Source organism: Canis aureus, chromosome 23, assembly GCF_053574225.1.
Source record: "Canis aureus isolate CA01 chromosome 23, VMU_Caureus_v.1.0, whole genome shotgun sequence".
Taxonomy (NCBI): domain Eukaryota; kingdom Metazoa; phylum Chordata; class Mammalia; order Carnivora; family Canidae; genus Canis; species Canis aureus.
In genome coordinates this window covers 15518410-15544238 of record NC_135633.1, presented here as the reverse complement: position 1 = coordinate 15544238, position 25829 = coordinate 15518410, and the positions used below count along the sequence as shown (strand labels likewise).

The following is a 25829-nucleotide window of genomic DNA, read 5'->3' as shown; positions in this document are numbered from 1 at the left end:
TGCCATTATCATGTTCTTGGAGTAAACTCAAATTGATTATAATGTATTATCTTTTTATGTATCACTATATTGGACTTCCTAATTGTTTTTAGTAGTTTGCAGCTATGTTCATGAGAGTTATGAGTCCGAAATGTTCCTTCTTGCAATATTCTTGTCAGGTTTTGGATTCAAATTTATGCTAGCCGTGTAACACTAGTTGGGAAATGTTCCATCTTTTCCTATTCTCTGGAAGAGGGTCTGTATGTTTGTTTAACACTGGTGTTTGTGTTTCAAACATTTGAACACAAGTGAAGTCTCTAGCCTAGCATTTTCTTTGTAGGGTGGTTTTTAATTGTGGATTCAATTTAATAGATATGTAAGTATTAAGATTTTCTATTTCTTCTTATGTCAGTTCTGGTAAATCATGAATGAATTTGTCATTTTATCTAAATGAATTTGTCCATTTTATCTAAATTTTCAAATTTATTGTCATAAGATAGTTTGTATAATAGTTTTCTTAATACTCTGTAGGACTTTTCATCCTCAATATTGGTAATTTGTGTTTTCTGTTTCTTTTTTCTTAACTACTCTTCTTAGAAGTCATCAGTGTCATACGTTTTTGAAGAACCAAAATTTTTGCTTCATTAATTTACTATTTTATTTCTGCTTTGTTTTTAATTATCTCTCATAATCTGTTCTTATCTTGATTATTTTCTTCATCTTAGTTTCTTTAGATTAAATCATTGGTTCTTTTTCTATCTTCTTAAAATAGATCTTAGGGCATTAATTCTCAATTTTTCTTTTGCACAGTGTATACATTGAAAGCTCTAAATTTCCATCAAATCACTACTTTAGCTACATCCTAGTTATGTTGTAATGCCAGATTGTTATCCTATGAGCTTCAATTTACTTTTATTTTGTCCTTGATCCATTGGTTCTCAGAAAAATATTGCCTAATTTCTACTCATTTTGAGATTTTCTGGTTGTATTTTATATTATTGATTTTTAGCTTAATCTCACTATTGTCAGAAGACATACAATGTATATTAGTTCCTTTCTTTATGGCTCTGCATAGCACCAATTTAGCAAATATTCCATGTACTCCAGAAAAGGATAGATATTCTCTAGTTACTAGCAATTTTATTCTATATATACTTACCAATCAGGTCAAATGTATTAGTAGTGTCTGCTCAAATCTTTTATGTCCTTTCAGTGATTATCACCTATACTTCGAACCAACTGGCTATAAATAGAGGCTTCCACAACCCCCTCCTTGGGTTCAGTAATTTTCTAGAATGGAACAAACTTAGAGAACTACTTACTTATGTTATAATACTTATATTACATATTTTATATTATAAAGGATAAAATAAAAGATGCAGATGAATAGCCTGAACAAGAGATGCATAGAGCAAAATTTGGAAGTCTCGAGCACAGGAGTTTCTATCTGCATGTACCACCTCCCTGTGTGTGGGTGTGTTCACTAACCCAGGAGCTTTCTGGACCCTGTACTTTAGATATTTTTATGGAGGCTTTATCAGATAGGTATGACAGATTATTATTTTCCAGCCCCTTATCTATCTCCAGAGGATTGGAGGTAGAACTGAAAGTTCCAAGCTCCAGTCATGGCTTGGTCTCCCTAATGACCACCCATCTTCCAGGAGCTCACCAAGAATCACTTCATTAGAACAAAAGGTGCTTCTACCATGGGAAATTTCAAGACACTTGGAAACTCTTCACTCAGGAATGGCAAGCATTTTGGGACCTCTGTGCCAGGACTGGAGTCAAAGACCAAATATTGATGGGAATGGGGACAGAGACCAAATTATATATTTTTTGTTATTTCACACTACCCTACACTAAATAGTTGATTATCTTTTAAAGAAGTTAAAAACCAAAAAGGAAATTATTTTATATTTACCATTTCTGGAGTTCTTTATTCCATGTGTTGTTATATTCCTTCTGCTACAGAAGTTTTTTTAAATTTAAATTCAGTTAGCCAAAATATAGTTCATCATTAGTTTCAGATGTAGTTTTCAGTAATTCATCAGTTGCCTATAACACCCAGGGCTCTTCACATCATGTGCCCTCCTTAATGCCCATCATACAATTATCCATCCCCCCACCCACCTCCTCTCTAGCACCCCTTAGTTTGTTTTTATAGTCAAGAATCTCTCATGGTTTTTCTCCCTCTCTGATGACTCCCCTTCAGTGTTCCATCCCTTACCCTATGATCCTCTGCACTGTTTCTTATATTCCACATTTGAGTGAAACCATATGAAAATTGTCTTTCTCTGTTTGGCTTATTTTGCTCAGCATAATACCCTCTAGTTCCATCCACGTCATTGTAAATGGTAAGAATTCATCCTTTCTGATGGCTGAGTAATATTCCATATATGTATATGTATACATATATATATGTGATATATATATTACATCTTATGTATTCACTCATCATTGATGGTTATCTCAGCTCTTTCCATGGTTCAGCTCTTGTGAACCTTGCTGCTATGAACTTTGGGATGCAAGTTCCCCTTTGGATCACTACATTGATATCTTTGGGGTAAATACCCAGTAGTGCAATTGCTGGGTCATAGGGTAGCTCTATTTTCAACTTCTTGAGGAACCTACATACTGTCTTCCAGAGTGGCTGCACCAGCTGCATTCCCACCAACAGTGCAAGAGGGTTCCCCTCTCTCCACATCCTCATCAGCATTTGTTGTTTCTTGTCTTGTTCATTTTAGCCATTCTGACTGGTGTGAGGTGGTATCTCACTGTGGTTTCGATTTGTATCTCCATGATGCCAAGTGATGTGCAGCATTTTTTCATGTGTCTGTCAGCCATTTGTATGTCTTCCTTGGAGAAATATCTGTTCATGTCTTTTGCCAATTTCTTGATTGGATTCTTTGTTTTTTTTTAATATTTTATTTATTTATTTATTCATAGAGATGCAGAGAGAGAGAGAGAGAGGCAGAGACACAGACAGAGGGAGAAGCAAGCTCCATGCAGAGAGCCTGATGTGGGACTCGATCCAGGGTCTCCAGGATCACACCCTGGGCTGCAGGCGGCACTAAACCGCTGCACCACTGGGGCTGCCCTAGATTCTTTGTTTTTTGAGTGTTGAGTTTGAGAAGTTCTTTACAGGTTTTGGATACTAGCCCTTTATCTGACGTGTCATTTGCAAATATCTTCTCCCACTCTTTTGGTTGTCTTTTGGTTTTGTTGACCATTTCCTTCGCTGTGCAGTAGCTTTTTATCCTGATGAAGTCTCAATAGTTCATTTTTGCCTTTGTTTTCCTTGCCTTTGGAGATGTGTCTAGCAAGAAGTTGCTGTGGCCGATGTCACAGAGGTTGCTGCCTGTGTTCTCCTCTAGGATTTTGATGGATTCCTGTCTCACCTTTAGGTCTTTCATCCATGTTGAGTCTAATTTTTGTGTATGGTGTGAGAAAATGGTCCAGTTTCATTCCTCCGTATGTGGCTGTCCAATTTTCCCAATACCATTTATTAAAGAGACTGTCCTTTTTCCATTGGTATTCTTTCCTGCTTTGTTGAAGATTCTATGTTCTCTGTTCTGTTCCATTGATCTCTGTGTCTGTTTTTGTGCCAGTACATACTGTCTTGATGATCACAGTTCTGTAATAGAACTTGAAGTCTGAAATTGTGATGACACCAGTTTTGGTTTTTCTTTTTCAACATTCCTTTTGCTATCCAGAGTATTTTCTGTTTCCAAAAAGTTTTATAATTATTTATTCTGGCTCTATGAAAAAAGTTGATGGTATTTTGATAGCGATTGCATAGATTGTTCTAGGAAGCATAGACATTTTAATAATGTTTGTTCTTCCATTCCATGAGCATGGAATGGTTTTTCCATTGCTTTGTGTCTTCCTCAATTTCTTTTCTTTCCTTTTTTTTTCTTCCTCAATTTCTTTCATGAGTGTTCTATGGTTTTCTGAGTACAGATCCTTTGCCTCTTTGGTTAGGTTTATCCCAAGGTATGTTATGATTTGGGGTGCAATTATAAGTGAGATTGATCCCTTAATTTCTCTTTCTTCTGTCTCATTGTTTGTATATAGAAATGCAACTGATTTTTCTACATCGATTTTATACCTGCCACATTGTTGAATTGCTGGATAAGTTCTAGCAGTTTTGGGGTGGAGTCTTTGGAGTTTTACTCTAGATTATCATGTCATCTGCAAAGAGTGAGAATTTGACTTCTTTGCCAAGGGCAAAAAAAAATTCTTTGAATGCCCTTTTTATTTCTGTTGTCTGATTGCCGAGGCTAGGACTTCTAGTACTATGTTGAACAACACTGGTGAGAATGGGCATCCCTTTTGTGTGTCCGTCCTTATGGGAAAAGCTCTCAGTTTTTCCCCATCGAGAATGATATTTTCTATGGGCTTTTCATAGATGGCTTTTAGGATACTGAGGTATGTTCCCTTTATCCCAAGCTGTGGAGAATTTTAATCAAGAAAGAATGCTTTATTTTGTCAAATGCTTTTTCTGCATCAGTTGAGAGGATCATATGGTTCTTGACCTTTCTTTTATTAATGTGATGTATCACATTGATTGATTTGTGAATGTTGAACCACCCTTGCAGCCCAGAAATAGACCCTACTTGGTCATGGTAAATAATCCTTTTAATGTACTGTTAGATCCTGTTGACTAGTATCTTGGTATTTTGACATCTATGTTCACCAGGGATATTGATCTGTTAATTCTCCTTTGTGCTGGGGTCTTTGTCTGGTTTGGGGATCAAGGTAATGCTGGTCTCATAGAAGGAGTTTGGAAGTTTTCTTTTCATTTCTATTTTTTGAAACAGATTCAGTAGACTAGGTATTATTTCTTCCTTAAATGTTTGGTAGAATTCGTCTAGGAATCCATCTGGCCCTGGACTCCTGTTTTTTGGGAGATTTCTGATCACTAATTCAATTTCCTTGCTGGTTATGGGTCTGTTCAGATTTTCTATTTTTTCCTCTTTCAGTTTTTGTAGTTTATAAGTTTCAAGGAATGCATCCATTTCTTCCAGATTGCCTAATTGGTTGTCATATAATTGCTCAGAATATGTTCTTAAAATCGTATTTCCTCGGTGTTGGTCATGATATCTCCTCTTTCATTCATGATTTTATTCATTTAGGTCCTTTCTTTTTTCTTTTTGATAAGTCTGCTAGGGGTTTATTGATTTTATTGTCTCAATGGACCACCTTCTAGTTTCATTGATCTGTTCTTCTGTTCTGGCTTCTGTTTCATGAAGTTCTGTTCTAATCTCTATTATTTCTCATATCCTGTGTGGTTTAGGCTTTATTTGCTTTCTTTCTCTAGTTCCTTTAGGTGTAAGGTAAGATTGTGTATATGAGATTTCTCTAATTTTTTGAGAGAGGCTTGTATTGCAGTGTACTTCCCTCTTAGGACTGCCTTTGCTGTATTTCAAAAGTTTTGGACAGTTGTGTTTTCATTTTCATTAGTTTCCATAATTTTTAAAAGGTCTTCTTTAATCTCCTGGTTGACTCATTCATTTTTCAGTAGGATGCTCTTTAACCTCCAAGTGTTTGAGTTCCTTCCAAATTTCCTCTTGTGATTGAGTTCAAGTTTTAAAGCACTGTGGCCGGAAAATATGCAGGGCATAATCCCAATCTTTTGGTATCAGTTGAGACCTGATTTGTGACCCAGTATGTTTGATATAATTGGCTTCTCCCAAATTAGAAGCATAGATATTTTTTAATTGTTATATCTTCTTGTTGGGTAGACCCTTTAAATATGATATAGTGTAACTCTTCCTCTCTTACTACAATCTGGTTTAAAATCTAATTTGTCTAATACGAGGATTGCTGCACCAGCTTTAAGGTCCATTAGCATGATAAATGGTTCTCTACCCCCTCACTTTCAGTCTGGATATGTCTTTAGGTCTAAAATAAATCTCTTGTAGACAGCGTATGGGTGAGTCTTGCTTTTTTATCCAATCTGAAACCCTGTGTCTTTTTATTGGAGCAGTTAGCCCATTACATTCAGAGTAACTATTGAAAGATATGAATTTAATGCCATTATATTACTTGTAAAGTACTTGTTTCTATAGATTATCTCTGTTTCTTTCTGGTTTATGTTACTCTTGGGCTCTCTCTTCATTTATAGGATCCCCCTTAATATTTGTTGCTTGGTGGTCACATATTCTTTCAGTCTGTCCTGGAAGTTCTTTATCTCTCCTCCCATTCTGAATTAGAGCCTTGCTGGATAAAGTATTCTTGTCTGCATATTTTCCTCATTTAGCACCCTGATATATCATGGTAGTCCTTTCTGGCCTGCCAAGTCTCTATGGATAGGTCTGATACCAGTCTAATGTTCCTACTCCTGTAGGTTAGGAACCTCTTGTCTCAAGCTGCTTTCAGGATTTTCTCTTTATCTCTGCAATTTGCAAGCTTCACTATTATATGTCAGGGTGTTGATCTATTTTTATTGATTTTGGGAAGGGTCCTCTCTACCTCTTAGACATGAATGCCTATTTCCTTACTCAGGTTAGGGAAGTGCTCAGCTATGATTTGCTCAAATATACCTTCTGGCCCTCTCTCTCTTTATTCTCCTTTGGGTATTTCAGTAATTCTGATATTGTTTCATTTTATGGCATCACTGATTTCTCAAAGCCTCCCTTCATGATCTACTGGTTGTTTTTCTCTCTTTTCCTCAGCTTCCTTCCTTTCCATCAACTTGTCTCCTGTCACTTACTCTCTTGTGCCTCATTTACCCTAGCTGTTAGAGCATCCAATTTAGACTGCATCTTAGTTAGAGCATTTTAAATTTCAGCCTAATTCGATCTCATTTCTGCACTAAGAGATTCTTTATTGTCTTTTATGCTTTTTTTCAAGCCCAGCTAGTAAACTTTATAGTTGTTATCCTGAATTCCATTTCCAATATTTTACTTAAATCCATATCGATTAGATCTGTGGCAGAGTGTTACCTCTGGTTCTTTCCTTTCTTGTAAATTCCTCCTTCTGGTCATTTTTCTCAGAGAAGAATGGATGAATGAATGAGCACTATTAAAAATATCAACCATGACCCAAGTGAAATACACACAAGACAAATCTGAAGAGGTCAAACATCAGAAGAGAAAAAAAAGAAAGAAAATAGGGAAAGAAAAAAAAGGGAGGAAGAGAGAATATAATCTCACAGAGTGGACAAAAAAGGGTGATCCATTTGGTCCTGAGAGTATTTTGACCTGTGTGTTAGAAGACACTAAATCCTAAAATTGTAAAGAAAGCAAAGCTTATATATATATACAAAAGTAAAACTGAATAGAGTTGAAGGAAGCCAAAAATCAAGAGTATTTCTATAAAATGTAAATGTAAAAAATGAAAGTTAAAAAAAGACTTAAAAACAAAGAGTTCCATTAGAAACGACAAATACCCACCATTTGCTTCGACGTGGATGGAACTGGAGGGTATTATGCTGAGTGAAATAAGTCAATCAGAGAAGGACAAACATTATATGGTCTCATTCATTTGGAGAATATAAAAATTAGTGAAAGGGAATAAAGGGGAAAGGATAAAAAATGAGTGTGAAATGTCAGAGAGGGAGACAGAACATGAGAGACTCCTAACTCTGGGAAACAAACTAGGGGTGGTGGAAGGGGAGGTGGGCGGTGGATGGGGGTGACTGTGTGATGGGCACTGAGGGGGGCACTTGATGGGGTGAGCACTGGGTGTTATTCTATATATTGGCAAATTGAACACCAATAAAAAATAAATTTATAAAAAAAAGAGTTGTTAAAATAAGAAACTAATTGAAAGGGAAAAAAAGAAAAAGAAATGGAAATTTTTAAACTAAAAGATCAATCAATTATGAGAAAAAAACCTTGAATTCTATATACTATTTTCCCTGAGCACTGAAGTTTTATAGTCCTGTGTGGTTCATAAGCTTGCTATTCTTCTGTTCTTCCAGTTGGTCTTCTCGGGGAGGGGCCTGCAGTGATGATTCTCAGGTGTCTGTGCCTGGGTGCAGTTGTGCCAGGGGACCAGGCTCAGTATAAGATGATTTTGGTTGCTCTGTATGGCTTGTGTTCCCTGCAGGGTTTCCTCACCCCTTTAAAGGATCAAAATAAAAATGACTGGCCCCAGTCTCCATCCCCAGAGCCATAGATTGTGGCCCCCTCTCTTAAGTAAACCCTTAGAGATAAGTGGTCCTCACTTTTGTGTGTGCCACAGTCTGCAGACTCCTTTTGAGGGAAGGCAGAGGGTCTGGTGTTTCTGTACTTTGTAGCACCCTGGCACGGAGAGTGGTCACCCAGTTGATTGTGCACCCACTCCACCCCTCTCAGGGAAAGGTGGAGGGTCCCCACATTCCTGTCCTTTGCAGAGTCCCCACTTAGAGACCAATTACTGGATCGGGCTATGGCTCACTGTTTATGGCAAATTGAGCTGAGAGCACCCTCCAGGACTCGTTGACTGTAACCAGGTTCCCAGCTCCAACACTTGGACACTCCACTCGCTCAGGCACCCCCATTGTTTCTGTGAGTCTGGGAATCCTGACACCAGACTGTCCCACCTAGAATTCTGCTCTGTTTCACCACGTGAGCACCTTTCAGGCAGCAGTGTCTGTCTCTGGAGCAGATTTTTAAGAGTTCTGACTTTGCCCTCCAGAGCTGTATCACTTTCCAATAGCTGGCTTACAGAGCTATTACTTCCCTCCCCCACCATTTATCTTTAGATATCTCCCCTCAGAATCACCGCTCTGAACATCCTACCTTGCAAAAAGTGGTCACTTTTCTATTTGCAGAGTTCCAGGTATTCTTGTCTTACATATTGGGTTGAATTCATGAGTGTTCAGAATGATTTGATGGTTATTTAGCTAAATTCAAGGGACCAGATGAAACAAGGTCCCCTACTCTGCTGCCATCTTGCCTCCCCCTTATCCTGCTACGGAGCTTCTTTTGACATTTTTCTTATGTATGTCTACTAACAACAAATTATCCTAAAGCCTTTATTTTTTTCTTCATTTTGAATAGATCATTTCACTGGATATAGAAATAGGCAGGCTTTTCTTTCAACATTTTAATGATATTTAATTACCTCTTGGTTTATTTAGGTTCTGATGAGCTATCCATGGACATTCTTATCTTTGTTTCTCTGTATATATTATATCATTTTTCTTGGTCTGCTTTTTAAGATTTTATCTCTATCTCTGGTTTTCAGCAAATTTATTATCATGAGTCTTGCTATGATTTTCTTTACATTCACCCTGCTTGTGGTTTATTGAGCTTCTTGGAACTGTGGATTTATAATTTTCATTAAATTTGTATGATTTTCATTAATATTATGTCACTGACTTTTTCTATTCCCACTACCTCCTGACACTCCAATCATATGTATTTTAGAATACCTCATATTATCCCACAGATCACTGAAATTCTTTTCAGTTTTTCCATATTTTTTCCCTCTGTATTTCATTTTGGATAATTTCTATTGTGGTTATTTGATTTCATAGATTATTTTCCTGTGTAATGTTTAATCTACTATTAAGCTGATCCAGTGAAATTTTCATCTCAGATTTTGTAGTTTTCATTTATATAGGTTCCATTTAATTCTTTTTCGATACTTTTTTTACATCCTCATTCTATTCATACTGTCTTTTTTAAATACTTGAGCACATTTTTAAAATCCTTGTCTGCTGATTGCATTATCTCTGACTCTACTTTTATTAACTGATTTTTCTCTTGATGATCAGCGCATTGTCCTGCTCTTTTACATATCTAGTAATTGCTTCCTGGCTGCTAAATTTGGTGACTGTTCTGTTGTAGGGTGGCTAGACTTTGTTTCCTCATTTAAAGAGTGTTGTATATGCAATAAAAATGTTTGGCAGACAGTGTAACTTGAAGATGAATTTGTTTCTTTCAAGATTGTTTTTAAGCTTGTTTGGGGGCTTTCAAGGTTGTTTTTAACCTTTACTTAGGGCTAATTTATTCATATTAGTAAAGTAGGACTCTTCTGTGGCCTCTATTCTAATGCCCCCAAAGTTAGTTTTACCCTAGCTAGGTGGAACTTGAGTATTTCCCAATCCTGTAAATAGCTTTAGAGATTATTTACCCTGTAATTTCCCAACAGTCACTGGTCCAACTTCATGCAGTTTCTCTCTATGCATCTAAAGTTTACTATTAAGCAATAAATTCAAGGGGACTTCTGTGCTTATTCTGTGTTTTTTCTGTATAGCTCTCTACTCTGCGGCAGTCTCCCTGACACATTCCAGCTGCGTACCCTCACTCCAACTCTGATCTGTTTTTTCAACTCAGTGAACCTGCTATGTTCTGCTTAGCTTCTTCCTACCTGCACTGTGGCCTGAAAAGTGCCTCAAGGCCAGAAGTTAGTGTGATTGTAGGGCTTCATTTGCTTCTGTTCTTACCTTTATCACAGTTCTGTACTGCCTGTTGTCCAAGATCTGGAAACAGCTGTTTCATATATTGTGTCCTGACTTCTTGTGCTTTGTGGTAGATCAGTCCCAGAATCAGTCATCCCATTATAGTCAGAGTGGAGCAATGCTGCCAAGTATTTTTTTTTAACTTTGCAATTGAAAAGCAAACTTCTGGAATCAGTGGCTCTGTGGTGGAAGAGCATAAAGGGGAAGAGATTCAGAGGTAACTATATAAATTTATGTAACATTTGCCAGAAGTTTAAGAAATGCATTATATTCAGAAATATTTTCTTCTTGATTTCAAAATAAGACTCGGTGGAACTATTAAATTTATTTTGGGAAGTTTCTACTTTAGGTTCTATACTTCTGTACGATGAAGGTTAATTAGATGGTTTCGTGAATATTGCAGTATTGTTGATTTGGATCAATGATGATGATGGGGCAGTTGCTCCTGCTACTGATGATGACGACAACAAGATTTATTTAGGCACCTCCAATGAACCAGGCACTGTGTCAGGCTCTTTCCATCAGTTCCCTTTACTCTTCCACTAGAGGGCTGCACACTAGAAGTTATGAGCTCCAGAAACTCAGGGAGGTGATGTTAGTTCCTCAGGCTCACACACTAAGGAGTGAACACTCCATGACTACATTACTCCGTAGTGACCTAGTAGCTAGAGCCGGAGGACAATCTGAGCTCGCCTCTAATGGTGCCTCCTTCCACTACTCTGTTGCCCTCTGATGCTCTCTTCACCTGAGTTTTCCCATCTGGCACATTGTAGTGGAAAACAGTTAACTCTTTCCCTAGGGAGGCTGTGCTATTATATAGATGTTTTGCATTATTTTGCTTTGAATAACAGTATATGTAAATGTGCTCCTGGAGGTTAAAATTGTATTTATTTTTTAAAGCTTGGCCTATCCCACTGGGATAAATAGTTGAAAATAAGGGGGAGGAAAAGGCAGGCTGGAGAGAATGTGAGTCACATGGAATTGCTCCTTCTTCCCCCTTCCTGCCCAACACATACTCCTGTTAGGATATAAGCTGCCATGGCAGAGGAAAGAGTCGTACATTTCCTATCATGGAGTCCTCACTGGTTCTGATAGTCAGCGTCCAGAGTGGATTAATCCAGACATTACTCATTAACTCTGCATCAGGATGATGTGCAGGGGCAGATGTTCTTGCTGAGAAGAATAAAAGCCTCCTGTAGCACCTGGAAGACTTTAGCACACACGGTCCCCAGCCAGATCACAAAGAGATTCTAGTGAACATGGGCCCTTTGCTGCCTCTAACCATCTACCTCTTGTTCAGAGGTTGGCATATCTCCTGGACTTCAGCTCTCCCATGGGCCCTGCATTGTTGAGCCCTCCCTATCTTCAATTGCCTTTCCTGGCATTTGAATCATCACTTCGATGATGTGATAATATCTGCAAGTTGGGAAAATAAAAGTGGCATTTGTTTAGCCATAATTAATGAAATATTTATGTTGCATGAGACTATGTGATAAAACCTTAGGCTTAGAGTCCTTTTGCTTCTGATTACATTTGGGATTTTTTTTTCTATGACCAGACATTCTGACGCCAGCTCTTTTACACTGAGCAGATGTCATGTAGTAAAAATGGGTGCCAGATGCTGTGAGCCACAGAAGGGCGATTTGTTTAAGAGCTGGCTCTGACTTTTTTGCATTCAATTACTCTGCAGAACAAACCTTACACAAGCATTTAGGTAACTCAGCTAACTTCAGACAAGCATTTTAATAATAGATTTCATCTCTGAATGCATTTTAACCAACACACCATATAAATGGTGTTTAAGGAATTAATTGATTTCTGCATAATACCTTTTTTTTTTTTAATATGAAAGGAGAGCTGCAAAGCTTTTGGCAGGGACCCAGAAATGTAATTAACGTGGAGGGCCAAATTTTCAGTTGCCCTTAGGTACTGCCTCTTCCGACTCACGGCAGGTGCAGTGAGGGAAGGGCAGGGAGGAAGGGAATGACGGTAAGAAGGGAGGAGGGAGAAGCAGTTTGGGGTCACGAGGCAGGAAAAGAAGCTGGGGATTCAGTAAGTTCTTCTGTTCCCATTTCAGGTCCCCAACACATCCCCATCCAAATGCAGGTGACAGGGGCTACCTCTTCTACCTCTAACACCAGCATCTCCTCTGCAGATGAAGATTTTCATCCCCAACCTTCCTTGCGGTCAAAGGTAACTACACTTGGCAAACCAAAGAGGGCCTTGGCTTGTGGGGGCCATTTACCATCCGGATTTCAGACCCAATGTGGACTCCAGCTGCAGTGGTTTCGTTAGGAGGATCACGTTTCATTTCATCTGACAGCAACCGCTTTTTACCTGGAACACCCTAAGAATTATCTTTTTTTTTTTAACTTTTAGAAGCTCGCCTTTCTTAGAGACTCCAATTGGCAGAAAAAAAAAAAAACAGACATATTTACTTAAAATCATTTGGTGACTGCAGCTCTTAAAGTGGGTTTAATACGTGGTCCAACAAGCAAACCATCGAAAAAATTACAACAAGCAGATGCATATTTCCCTGAGGGAAACACAGCTTCATTTAAGAAGCACTAGAGGCAGATTGCATGGAAAATGTTATGTTTATTCTAATCAGAAATATGAAATGAACCATGCAGTTGCATCTAGACACGGATACTCCAAGGGTCCCTGCTGTGGAAGGAGGGACTAGCTGCGTGCTGGCTAGGGAGATGGCTGTTCTCTTTGGTTCATGAACGTATTTCTGGAAAACACTTTAAACAATTCCCATACCCGTAGATTTAAAAATGCAAACACCATCATATGTCTTTAAATGTGTGTGTGTGTGTGTGTGTGTGTCATATACGTGAAGACATATCCCATGACCAAATCTCACTGTTGTTTTCTCTATCCACCGGGGCTAGGACATTTTCACTGGGACCGAGGGATGAATGGTTGGACCTAAAATGCTTCCCAGGAGAACAGAGAAGCAGTTCACTGTGCTAACAGTGTTTATTTTTTGGAGCAGTGAGGATCTGAGGAGAAAGGGAGAGAACCAAATTTATTTACTTAGACTCAACTTTTCCATGTCTGGCATTAGGAACTTTGGCGTCATCTCAAATCACTCAGGGGTTCCAGCTCCCCACGGCCCAGCTTAGAGCAAGGCAGGAGGGGCCTGGGACATGGCATGAGAGAGAGAGAGTGAGACAGAGACAGAGACAGAGACAGAGACAGAGACAGAAAAAGAGGAGGGGGAAGGGAGCGAGGGAAGGAGCGAGGAGGGAAGGATTGCAAATGAAAGAGAATGTGTATGGGTTTCTCGTTTCTAACTATGGGCATCTCTGATTGGTTCAGTATTCAGCACAAATAAATTTGGTGTGTAATGTTGATTCCTGGGGTTTCTTTGCTGTCCCCTCATCCCTTTAAGTGACCTTGAGTTAAGTGTGTATTCATTAGAATACGGACATTCATCAGCCATTCTAACAGCCACTCCAACACTCATGGAGAATAAGAAAATGGAATGGCCCAAACGCATCAGAGAGCAAGACCATAAGATCTAGGGCGAGCCGTGCAAGTAGCTCCTTGTCCTCCTGCTGGCCCAGAACAGAGCCTGTCAGCACTTAAGCTTGCAGCGTGGAAAAGCTTGCCTGCTTCACCTGGCCTCTGACCACTCTTACAGGAAGGGAAGCTGACCAAAAGGATATTTCTTTCCTACTCCCCACGGGCTCACCCTGAAACAACAAGGGTTTTCCCCCCTCTGGTTTCATCTCTTCTGCTCCATACAGGTGTGTCCCCAGCCCTTTGGCACAGAGCCCAGGTCAGCTCAAATGAACCTTTGTGCAGGAAACTGGAGACAGGATGTGAACACTCCACCCCTTCCATTTGCTTTGGCCCTCCCCACCACCACTCCTCCCAAAGCCATGCCTGGACCTGGGAGACCAGGGCAGGCACTCGTCCTCGGTCCTGCCAGCCCTCTTCCTCTCTCTGTCCTTTGTCTTTTCCTTCCTTGTCCGGAGCCCCTTTCCTTGCCTCTCTGTGCTGTCATTGCCACTTTTGAGGATATAAGGACTGTGCCTGGGACATCATAAGACTAGATGAGCATTTGTGAATAAATCATCCTTCTTTTCTGTGTCAACATATTTTAATAAAAGGCAATAGTGATTTTCTTTCCTCCTCCAGGTCCTACCTAGTTCACTAACTGTTGATAAAGCAGTAGGGTTTTGGCAGCTGAGCTGTTGGAAGTGTTAAGATGGGGTGATGCTGCCAAGGCATCCCCCCCTTGAAATGATATTAAATGGTCTTAATTTAAGGGGAAAACTTGACATTCCTACAAGGCAGGGGTTTTTGACATGCCTTCACAGTATTGGGTCTAGGAAAGGCTGTGTAGACCAGCTGAAAACGTGGATGCTGGATTCAGGCTACTTGGGCTTAACTCCTGGCTCTACCGATTACTAATTGTGCCATCTTGGCCAAGTTATGTAACTCCAAGGTTTGATTGACTTATCTGTACTCTAAGTGTAATGTGAGGAATACATGTGAAGTAATCAGTGTAATATCTGCCATACAGCATTCAGGATGTGCTGGGGCTTATTAGATAAATTAATATAATGGAAGCTCAAGAGATACTTGTGAGTCTATAGATTGAATTAGAAAGTCTCTGGGCACCAACTACCAGTGATCTCCACCATGCCCTCCTGACCTAACCTTTCCAGAAAGGTCCCGCCTATTTAATGGTGAGCTTCCTACACTCCCTCCCCCACCAAATGGCCCAGACCCTCTGTTCAGAATGGCTGACAGTAAATCTGGAGGTTATCTCATAAAAATAGAGATGATATGATATGGAATAAGTTTGAGATCAGAAAGCTAAAATTTCCTTCCAAGGATGAAATAAATCTTTAAGATTCTAGATCCTAAGGAGCATTCTAGAAAAATGAAATTTCATCATTAAGATAAATGTTTTCACTGATGACCCGTAGATACTCTGAAGTCTCAAAGCTGGCTGCTTTCCTGAGGAGCCTGATGGTCTCTCCATCCATAGCCATGGAATGGGTGACTCAATGACCAGGATCCACGAGTTCCTGGACATGCACACACTTTTCAGGCATAACCTCTGACCTCTGTCATGGGCCTGGATTCCTCTGGCAGTACCAATAGGATTGGCCTATTAATCCATCCTTCCCTTGTGGATTTATACTCCCTTTAATGACCAAACATCCAGTTCAACCACAGATACTGAATGCCCAGGCACCAGACTAGCTGTAACAATGTTTTAATTCCATATGTGTTTCTGCCAGCATTAAAAAGAATTCTTCAGCATGTTCTAATCTTAATCCTAATATGTAGAAAGTGAATGAGTACGCAGCAAGAAGACAAACTCACAGTAAAACTAGCCCAATTTGAACATTTGCTTGTATACATAGGATGTAGATATATGTGTATATTATATACAATTATATACACATGCACACATATATGAAAAATACCTGATTTTATTCTATTATGATCATGCTAATTTATAATATGATAATCTGATAATCATGCCACTAATAATAAAAATCATAGTATTTATGTATTTATCCCGTATTTTTTTTTCAAGTATTCTATGAAGGGCATAATCCACATTCTCTCAATTAATTCTTATCACAGTCTCCATAAGGTAGCATTAAATCATTTTCATCACTTTGAAGTTCAGAAAGTTGTGTGGCATGCTGAAACACACAGCTTGGCTGGGATTTGATGCCAATTCTGCATGGCTCCGGGGCCCAGTGCTCTACCAGTATTCTCTGCTGTCTCTCCAACCAGAAGTGTCTCCTCTGCTTTCCAATATGTGGATGTGGCCACACTGTTACTTTTCCTTTCTCTGGTGTTTAAAACCTGGAAGTGATACCATCAAGATCTACATCTATTTTCAATGCATCCATTTTGAGTGTTCTGGATTTTACAAGCCCAGGCATACACAAAACCCAGTGACAATGATGACATATTTGCGCAAGCAAAGTGAAGTAGGGAAGGGAAGCAATCTTTTGCCTACCTCAAGCCCAGAAACACTTGTATCTGAATTATTTAGACACATTCCTCTATTCTCAGGTTTAATTAGGCAATGTAGACCCACCTGAGGATTGTTTAAAGATATTGTTTTCATGGTGTGTGTTTATGTGTAAGTGTGTGTGTTTCCCACCCAGGCTCATCCTTAGAGCTATGGTAGCATCTATGTAGAATATAGTTTTTGTGTTATTCTTTTCCTCAACTGAACCAAATCAATTCTCTATAAAGCCACTCCCACTTTTACACCTACATATATACCACTCCCAACCCCAAACACACACACCAGTTTCCCAATCCAGCACCTACCAGCCACATGTGGCTATTTAAATTTATATTTGAGTTTATTAAAATGAAATTTCAATTTCTTATTCATGCTAGCCTCATTTCAAATGTCCAATAGCCACATGTGGCTAGTGGCTTACATATTTTAGCACAGATATAGGACATTTCCATCATTGCCGGAAGTTCTATTGGACATCATTGTTCTAGAAGCTACACAGTGGTTTGGTTGGAGAAAGCAGAAGCCTGTGTCATTATTTTACAGATTTTAACCTCATTTTTCTCAGATACAATTTTTCTTCTCTTGGTTTTTGTAGGAGAGGAAGACCCTTAGAAGAAGAAGGAAACTGGAGAAAGCAACAAAACAATTGGTTAAGCAAGAAGAATTGAAAAGACTTCATAAAGCTCAGGTCAGAAAAACTTGACTTGAGTGAGTGAGCCTGGCATCTGGGACCTGGGAATTGGGTTGGAAAGCCCTTGGAAGTCTGTATTGTGTTAGGGGAGACAGGCTGGGGGAAGGTCAGTCTCTCTTCTCTGAATGACCAGATTCATTCTAAAGGCTCTAACTCAATCCCTGGTGGGACCATGGGGCCTGAAGAGCCTAGATGTTGAGCTGGCCCACTCCCAACTGCCTTTCCATCTGCAAACATGTGTCCTGCAAGTGAGCCTGGAATGACAGCCAACACATGGCCCTGGGAACCATCCTAAGCCCTGACTGCCACATGGCAGTGGCCTTAGTCTTATCTGTGAGGATACAACTTTCTCCTGACGTCCTGACAGTGCCCCTGCTGAACAGACAATCTATTAGGAGCTGTTTCTATTCCAAGGTTAGTCAAAAACATAAGCAGCTAGCATTTCAGTATAGACTCCCGGTCTTGATTGTTAGTGCTAAACATTTCTGCTTGAATTGGTCTGTCCACGTCTGTCACAGGCAGACAAAGGATGCAGAAAGTCAAGGCATTCTCCACCTCCCTGAGGACCCCAGATGTAACCTTGAAGAATAGCAGCATTTTAGGACAGAAGGACTTAGAATGACCATTCATATTCACGCAGTGTTCCCTTCTGTTCCTTTCTGTGGTTACTTCCTTTTTCTGGCCATGTAGTCCTCCTGAGGAAGGAAGTCGCTTCACCTGAACTCCTTTACTCTTCACAGTGACAAGGGAGCCACCACTTTCACCTAGCAGACGGGGAAAATACCCACAAAGTCCCTCTGTCCCCTCTCAACTTCTGAAACAGGTTTCCTTGTGAGAATGAGATAAGTCTTGGTGATACGGATTGACAGACTGGCCATCCTCCTCCTTATGGTCTCCCTCCAGATCACAGGTGGTGATGAGAGCCATGATAGCCTTTGGTGGCCTCATCTGTTAGCACTCACAGCGGCCCTAAGTCTTCAAGATTTTCATCCTTGGTTTGAAGGAACGACCACTGGATAGCCTGTTCAGCGGCCATAACAACATAGCGCACAATATGTGACTTAAACAACAGGAATTCATTTCTCATAGTTCTGGAGGCTGGAAACCTAAGATCAAAGTGCCTTCAGAATTGGTTTCTGGTGCCGCCTCTCTTCCTGACCTGTAGACACTGCCTTCTCTCTGTGCCCAGGCAGAGAGAAAGAGAGAGATGTCTCTTGTGTCACTTCCTCTGCCCATCAGGTCACCAGTCCTACAGCATTAGGGGCCCACCCTTATGATCTCACTTAACCTTAACTACTTCCTTAAAGGCCCTATCTCTAAATACAGCTACATTGGGGGTTAGGGCTTCAATATATGAATTTGGGGGAGTGGAAACAATTCAGTCTGTAGCAACCATATAGCCATCAATGCATGACAGTCATAAAGTCATTTAAATTCCATTAGTTATTCTACATCATGCCATCAAGAGATGGATTAATAAAAACAAAATTGTCTTTAGAAGAGAGGCAGAGGGCATGAAATTACAACAGTGTTACATAGATTTCCCGTCCATTTCAGATTTTGCATTAAAGACTGGGACATTAACACTCTTAGCTGGGATGAGAAGAGCCAGGCGGCTGCTCAGGCCCGACCCCTGTTCACGTCTCTTCACAGGGTAGGAGGTACTTCAGTAATTGTACTCTGAATCCAGGGGAGACCAGAAAGATGTGGAGTTAAGGAGGAGAGGGGGTGAGAGGTGCAGGTTGGTGAGGGAGGGAGGACATGCACATTCTACCTGCCCAGACAGCTGCCAGCTGTACCTGTTTGGCCAGGTGCAAAGTCTGTTCTGCCCAGAGATGTGCCTTCTGGCAGCATGCTGTTTAAAAGCAGAGGAAATTAATGGGGAACAGAAAGTGTACAGACAGGCTTTCCCCTAATCTTCCTTCCTGGTACAGGCAAGAGAGAAATAGCCAGTAGAGAAACTAAGTACATAAAAGCAAGCCCAGTCATGACCCCAAATGTTAACAGGTGCTGATGGTAAGTCTAGGGAGGGTGTGAGGTGGTCCCTTAATGGGATCAACATCTTGGGTCTTGTCTTAATAATCTGCTAGGAACAGCCACTGTGCACTTCCACACTAAGAGGCCCCTGGGTGTTAGCCCTGTGGTCCACTGAAAGAAAATTCCAAGCTATATGGCTGAAGATGGGAGCTGGACACATGGAGCAAGGCACAGCAAGCCCCAGGAGTTGGCCCCGGGTCTCCGGCTCCAGACCAACTTCTCAGGAGGTAGTTGCTGGCTCTTCTTGGGAAAGTGGACCACGACTGTGCTCTGTTTGCCCCTAGAACCTCATCCTAGTTTGAGTAGTAGCTGCTGCTCTGTGGATGCTATGACCAGTTGGAGGCCAAGGCTCAGAGGAGTCTGGGAGCCATGAGAACCACCTCTGGAGCCCGGCATCCTCTGCCCAAGGGCACGTCTGGTCATAGAGGACTCTTCATGTCTATTCGGGGGCAGATTGAGCTTCCATACAGACTCTTTGCTTTATGTTTTCACACTGAAGGAGGGAAACATCAAGGTCTAGTTATCTGGGAATTCAGAGGTCCTTACCCAAGGAGGGACACCATAAGGGACAGGGGCTCCTTCTTCTTCATCGACTCCCTCCTGTGACTCGGCACCTCGAGAGCCCCTGTGTGACACACAATCCTGGCATTGCAGGCCATCCAGAGGCAACTGGAGGAGGTGGAGGAGCAGCAGAGGGCCTCCGAGATCCAAGGCGTGAGGCTGGAAAAGGCGCTGAGAGGGGAAACAGGTAGGTAGCCCCGCAGATTGGAGAAGTGAGTGTGGGCCCCCGTCTGTGGTCCAAAAATAGTACCCATCTAACCCTGTTGTCACTGTGTGGAACTGATAGCGGGACCTGGGGCACCAGGTCCACAGCTGCTTCACATTTCCCAAATCAAACCGATGGTCCAGGGTGAAAATCCTAAGGAACTGGTCAGCCTGTGGGCCTTCTCACTGGTTTTCTGGCCTGCCCAGTCTCACTTCTGCAAGTGTGGATGTTCTTTACAAGCCCAGGGTTATGGGAAACTCAGGAGAACAGTTTGGGTGCTTAGGCAATGTTGGTAGTGAGTCAAAGCCCAGGGAGGGACTCAACGCCCTTGTTTCTCCCTTTCCTAGTTGTGTATCTCTGGCCGGTCATGTTCTAAACTTCTATGAATTTTTGTTTTCTCCTCTAAAATGGGAGTATTTGTGGTTTCCTTTAGAACTGATATAAAGAAGGATGCCTGGGTGGCTCAGTGGTTGAGCATCTGCCTTCAGCTCAAGGCATGATCCCGGAGTCCGGGGATCGAGTCCCGCATCAGGCTCCCTGAGGGGAGCCTGCTTCTCCCTCTGCCTATATCTCTGCCTCTCTCTGTGTGTCTCTCATGTCTAAACTAGTAAAATCTTAAAAACAAAGAATTGACATAAAAATTAAATGAGAAATTATATATAAAATATATATATAAAGAAAATAAATTAGCATATTGCCTGCCTAGCAAAAAAAAATGTAAGTGTCCCACGAATAAATAGCTTCAGACTCTTAGATCCAAACAGGAGTCCTCTGGTGAAGACCTGCCACGTGGGAATCATGCAGAGGGTGAGTCTATAGTGATGAGTATGGCACAGTTTCTGCCTTTGAGGGGTTCATGGTCCATTGAAGGATGCAGACCTGTAAGTAAATAAGCCGCACCGCAGGAGGATAAGTGCTATGATAGGAAAAAGCATTTGGGAAGGGGGGCACGGGAGCATAGTCATGAGGTTCCTCACTGATCTTGGGAGAAGGGGCTCAGGCTAAGCACCTGGAAGGGGCAACCCATTATAATGGGAACCACAGAAGGAGTAGGAGTTCACCTATTTACTTAGGAAGTGAGGAGATTGTTCTGGAAGAGGGAATGGCACCTGCAAAGGCTAAATGTGAAAAAAAAAAAATGTGAAATGCCTCAGTGAACAAGGAGCCAGCAAAGGATTCAAGGTGAGGGCTGGCCTAAAGAAACCCACATTTTTTGGAAGCTGCTTCAGCACTAGTTTACGCCTGGTGTATTGGAAGGCCCCTTAGAGTTAGCGGATGAGGGGTGGTATTGTCTCTTTAGTTTTCGGATGTGATGTCTCTAGCCTTCTGCATTTTGGATATAACCTGTGAAAAACCAGACACTGAAAACCTATCTCTGCGTGCAGTTGCATAAACAGTATGCTATTTGTTCGCCAACATAGAGGAAGGTTAGGATTTCGATTCCCTTAAGAGTTCAGTTCTGAGAGTGATGACACCAGCAGGGGCAGACCTAGATTTGTGAGGCCGGAAGCCTGTGCAAAGTCACGCAAAGTCTTGAGGGGTGTTTCCAGAGCCTTGCAAGGCCTCGACCCAGGGAGGGGCGCTGCGGTGCAAGCTTCACCAGCTGCGTGGTTACGCTGTTTCGGAGTCTCAGGGAAATGTTGGAGTCTGACTTTATCCCTCTGAGCCTCGGTTCTGGTTTGTAAAGTGGGAGGGCTCCTCATACCTGTTTCTGGGACTTGTGGTGAGCGTTGGCCAAAACAATTTGTGTGGAAGCCCTAGCATAGTACCTGGCATGGGATAGACAGTAAGTGTTTGTTCCTTTTCTTACTAAAGTACATCGTGCATTTCCTTGCAAAGATAACCCAGATCCACCTATCAGGAATAGACTTCATTGCAAAATAATAACTGTTTCCTGCTTGGAGTGAGAGTCCTGGCCTGTCCCTACAGCCATTGCCGGAACTCTCGGTACAGTGAGCCGCTCCTGTTGGACGTACAGCCATATTCCCCAGCCAGAAGGCTCTGCACTGGGCTCTGGAAGCCACAGATTTCAGTGAGAGCCTTAAGAATGAAAAGGATCAACATGCCAACAAAGCTAGGGCCTGTTTCAGTTTCCTGGGGAGGGAAGGTGTTGTGGTGTGGAAAGTCAAATAACAGGTATCAGAGAGCCCCGTGTTCAAATTCTGCTCCATTGCATTTAGGCTGTGTGACCCCAGGAGAATCACTTAACCTCTCAGCCTGCAGATTCCTTATATGAAAAATGGAGCTAATGATCCTTACATTACCAGGTCGTTTTAGAATTAAGGGCGTTGGTGGGCAAAGTGTCTACCAGAGTGTCTACTGCCTAGCAGGCGTCGCACCAATGCCACCTGATATCATTTTTACAAAGTATTATTAAATATCCACACACATACACTGTGAAAGAATTGACTCGCTAGTCTTCACTGCTTGACATTTAAATTCTAGAAACCATATTTTTAAAGCTTCTGAAAATCTCCTTCTCCCCCTAGTATAAAGAAAGGCTATTTTGAAGGATCAGCTAAAGAAAGCCAGCTTGTGTTTTCAAAGGTGTGTCGATCCAGCCAGAAGATGGATTCCCTTCATTCCCTTCACATCCTTAGTAATTCAATTCCCCTGTTCAGTCTATGGGCCTTTCCCTCGCCTTGGTTGTCCTTGCGTGGGTGACAGATGCAGCTCAACATGAGGCTGGAGCCTGGAAGAGTCAAGGAGAATGGGCCCCAAAGGAGACCAAATGGAAGATGTGCAAACCAGGCATCGAAATTAATACACTCCAACTTGTAATAACATTTGTGCAATAATAATATTCCCTTGCAGTTTAATATTCTATTCAGCCCCTTTAAAAGATGGCCCTGGTGCTTAATGAATGACCGATGCTTATTAGGTTAAGTTGTATTTGAGCTGGCCTGTGCTGCTCTGGTTCAAGTGATTTAATGGGAATTATTTAATAGGTATTATTAGGATAATTAGAAAATGATCACAGTTAGGCAATAATATTGAGCTATAAAGGTTGTGAATAACCAAATTTAGAGACAGGCCTGAAAACATGAGTAGTCTGTGACAGTTATGCAAGGCTCCTCTAATAATTACATGCGCCAGCCTGAAAGGCTCTTTTGTTCCTAGGAGTTATTCATTAGGCGGGCATTGAATTAGAGGAACATGCGGGGGTGCAGGATGGAGGGCAATGATGGCTGATGAGCAAAATGAAGCTTTGATGAGCTCCTAATTGTCGTGACAACAATTTCTTCTTTCTTTCCAACAGTCAGAAATAAGCTCCCCTACCCCCAGGAAGAGTTGTTCTCCATTTTGTCAAGGAAAGGGAAACAAAGAAAAACAAAAATCTAACAACCCACCCTAGATTACAAGTCACGATGTCCTTTAGGGTGTGTGTTGGGAGGTGGGCAGAAGTGTTATGGATGGATGTCCTTGGAAAAAGGGAATGGATTCCTCTGGTGGTTCCAACTGCCCAGAGTAAAGGACCAGGATGTGCAGGGGTCTGATTACCCTGGGCCCCACCTCTCTATGAAGAGATAAGCCAAGCTTTGCCAGCCACTTAGACGCCTCTTGGTCAAGACACTGTTACCTACTGCTTTGTTATCAATGTGGTGGTCAGTGTTAAGTGCTAGAGCCATGGAATTCCCCAATTTTGCAAGAGACCGCCATTCAAATTTAGATGGTGTGGATAACACAATCTGTGCTTTCCTTCAACAGCTGGAGGCAGGTGAAATCTGATAGAAACTGAGAGCACCTTGGAAGGAGAAAAGATTTGTCCCTAGGGGCGGCATACGGGAATTACTTTTCCCTTATAGCTTTACCAACTTTGGGGTAAGGTTTACCAGCTGGTTGTCTTCATTGAGTTTGTTTGTTTGTTTGTTTGTTTGTTTGTAAGGTTTTTTGAGAGCCAGATGGTTCCTCCTTTGCAAAGATGGAGTTTACAAAGAAATAGCAGGATGTGCCAGGCTTCCAGTAGGTGGCAGCAGGAGCACATGTTATCATGAGAGAAACCACAATGAAACCCTAGCCAGGAAGAGGGAAGTAGTTTGGCTTACACTCTGTGGTTTTTATCTTATTGGCTGCTGACAAACAAAAGAAATAATATTTCCCTTGATAATGTAACAATGAGGTATCCTGAAAAGAACACAGATACTGGAATCAGACACTTGTGAGTTTGAATCCCAATGCCATTCATAGATAATGGCCAGGAATAACAAGATTGCAAAGTTGATGGCTAAGCAAGCTAGGGATTTGGATGAGTTTGCCACAATTCTATGAACTAAAAGTAAACAGTGAAATTCAGGGCATCAGAGGACAGGAGTTTTTTTACGTAGAGTCCAGCAAACAGCAGGAACATAGCATGGTACAAGTTGCCCTGTACCCAAGCACTTCAGTGTGACCCAGTAGGCCCAGATGGCAGCTGTGCACACAGAAGATTGTGCCACAGCACAGGAGCTCAGGGCAAGGTACTTGGCAGCCTTTACAACAAGCACTGAACAAGCCAGCCCTCTCCCCAGAATCAAGTAGTTATACAGTAGTCACACTGTGGTATCCTTATCCTGACCTACTTCTCGGAATCGTCTACTTGGCTGATTGCAGGAATGACTCGGGGTTGGAGGATGGTTAGGCCTTGCAGTTTGGCACACTCAGCATAAGATATCCAGGAATGCATAGGGTCTACTGCAGATTGCATTATACAACAAATAGTAATCATCCGTTGATTATGTGTTCACCTCTGACTCCAGCCTCAGTGGCCACCCTATAGAAAGTCAGTGGCCTAACAACAAAGATGGGCCCAGTGAGAGTGAGCCTGGGATTGTCATGCTAAAGAAGCCTTGAGTTCTCTCCACTCCATGGATTCTAGGGACATCGAGGTCTCAGAGTTATGTGCCCTAGGGCATAGCTTTACACAAAAAAACACCATGACAGCAGCAAGACATGCATTTTATGTTACAAGTTAGTACATATAAATACATAATTGAATAAAATTCATCAAGAGATAATACTGAATTTTGATACATGTAAAAGACTAGTACTTTCCATTCTGTCTCATTTTTAGTGTTTGTTATGACCTATTAGGTTAATTTTTGCAACCTTCAGATTTAGAAAATATGGTCCTAATGATTTTTACCCAGAAAAATATTTGAAACTATATTACCAAATGACCAACTCAGCGAGAAATACAGAATGCAGTTCCCAAGAAGCAGGGAGCAGCAGAATGATGGACTAGATACTATAAGAGCCTATCCACTACAACAAGTATACTTTTAAAAATATTGCTTGGCTCTTAAGTAAGTGAGGTAAGCCTCTCAGGGCCAAGAAGGAGAAGGAAGAAAAGAAGAAAAGTATGCTGAAACTTACGTGTGCCAGGAAAGAAGCAAGCATAAAAAAGAAATCCAGGGTTGCCTTGAGGATAAATATCAGTGGTTTTAAAGTTTAAGCCTTGAAACTAACAAAAAATAGGGAAGCTAACCTTGAGAGTCCCCCACTACATCAGTTCTTTTAGCTCCCTGAAAATCAAGTATAGATCCTCTGAAAGAAACTATGCTTTAGTTTTTGCTCTCAGGATTCAGACAAATTAAGTTTGATAAACTATGAGATGATAATAATAAATAATCACACAAAACACAAGGAAGTAAGCCACTAAGAATGGCAAAGACAACAAATTTAGGGCTCCTGGCTGGCTCAGTTGGTTAAGCATCTGCCTTTAGCTCAGGTCATGATCTCGAGGTCCTGAAATTGAGCCCCACATCAGGCTCCTAGCTCCTAATATATATATAATATATATATATATTAAACACAACAAATTTAATGGCCAAGATCTTCAACTTTATTAAGTACAGAATATGCTGTGTCTTATGTGTCAAACATTTACAGAAATAGATTACACACGAAAAGGAGCAAGCAGAAAAAAATACTACAAACGAGAACAGGCAATCCCACCTTCACT

General features: G+C 41.2%; 1 protein-coding gene across 8 annotated transcripts in view; it reads left to right on the top strand.

Moving 5' to 3' along the window:
* MICAL2 (microtubule associated monooxygenase, calponin and LIM domain containing 2) overlaps window positions 1–25829 on the top strand; it is a 222762-nt gene that overhangs the window by 177804 nt on the left and 19129 nt on the right. For 7 of the 8 annotated variants that reach the window (XM_077866456.1, XM_077866455.1, XM_077866454.1 and 4 more), the window contains 3 exons: window positions 12453–12568; window positions 16990–17082; window positions 19777–19870. In XM_077866456.1, the coding sequence (XP_077722582.1) occupies window positions 12453–12568; window positions 16990–17082; window positions 19777–19870 (303 nt within the window). Of the gene's footprint in view, window positions 1–12452; window positions 12569–16989; window positions 17083–18642; window positions 18670–19776; window positions 19871–25829 lie in introns of those variants that run through there. The other variant, XM_077866453.1, reaches the window with a different exon arrangement.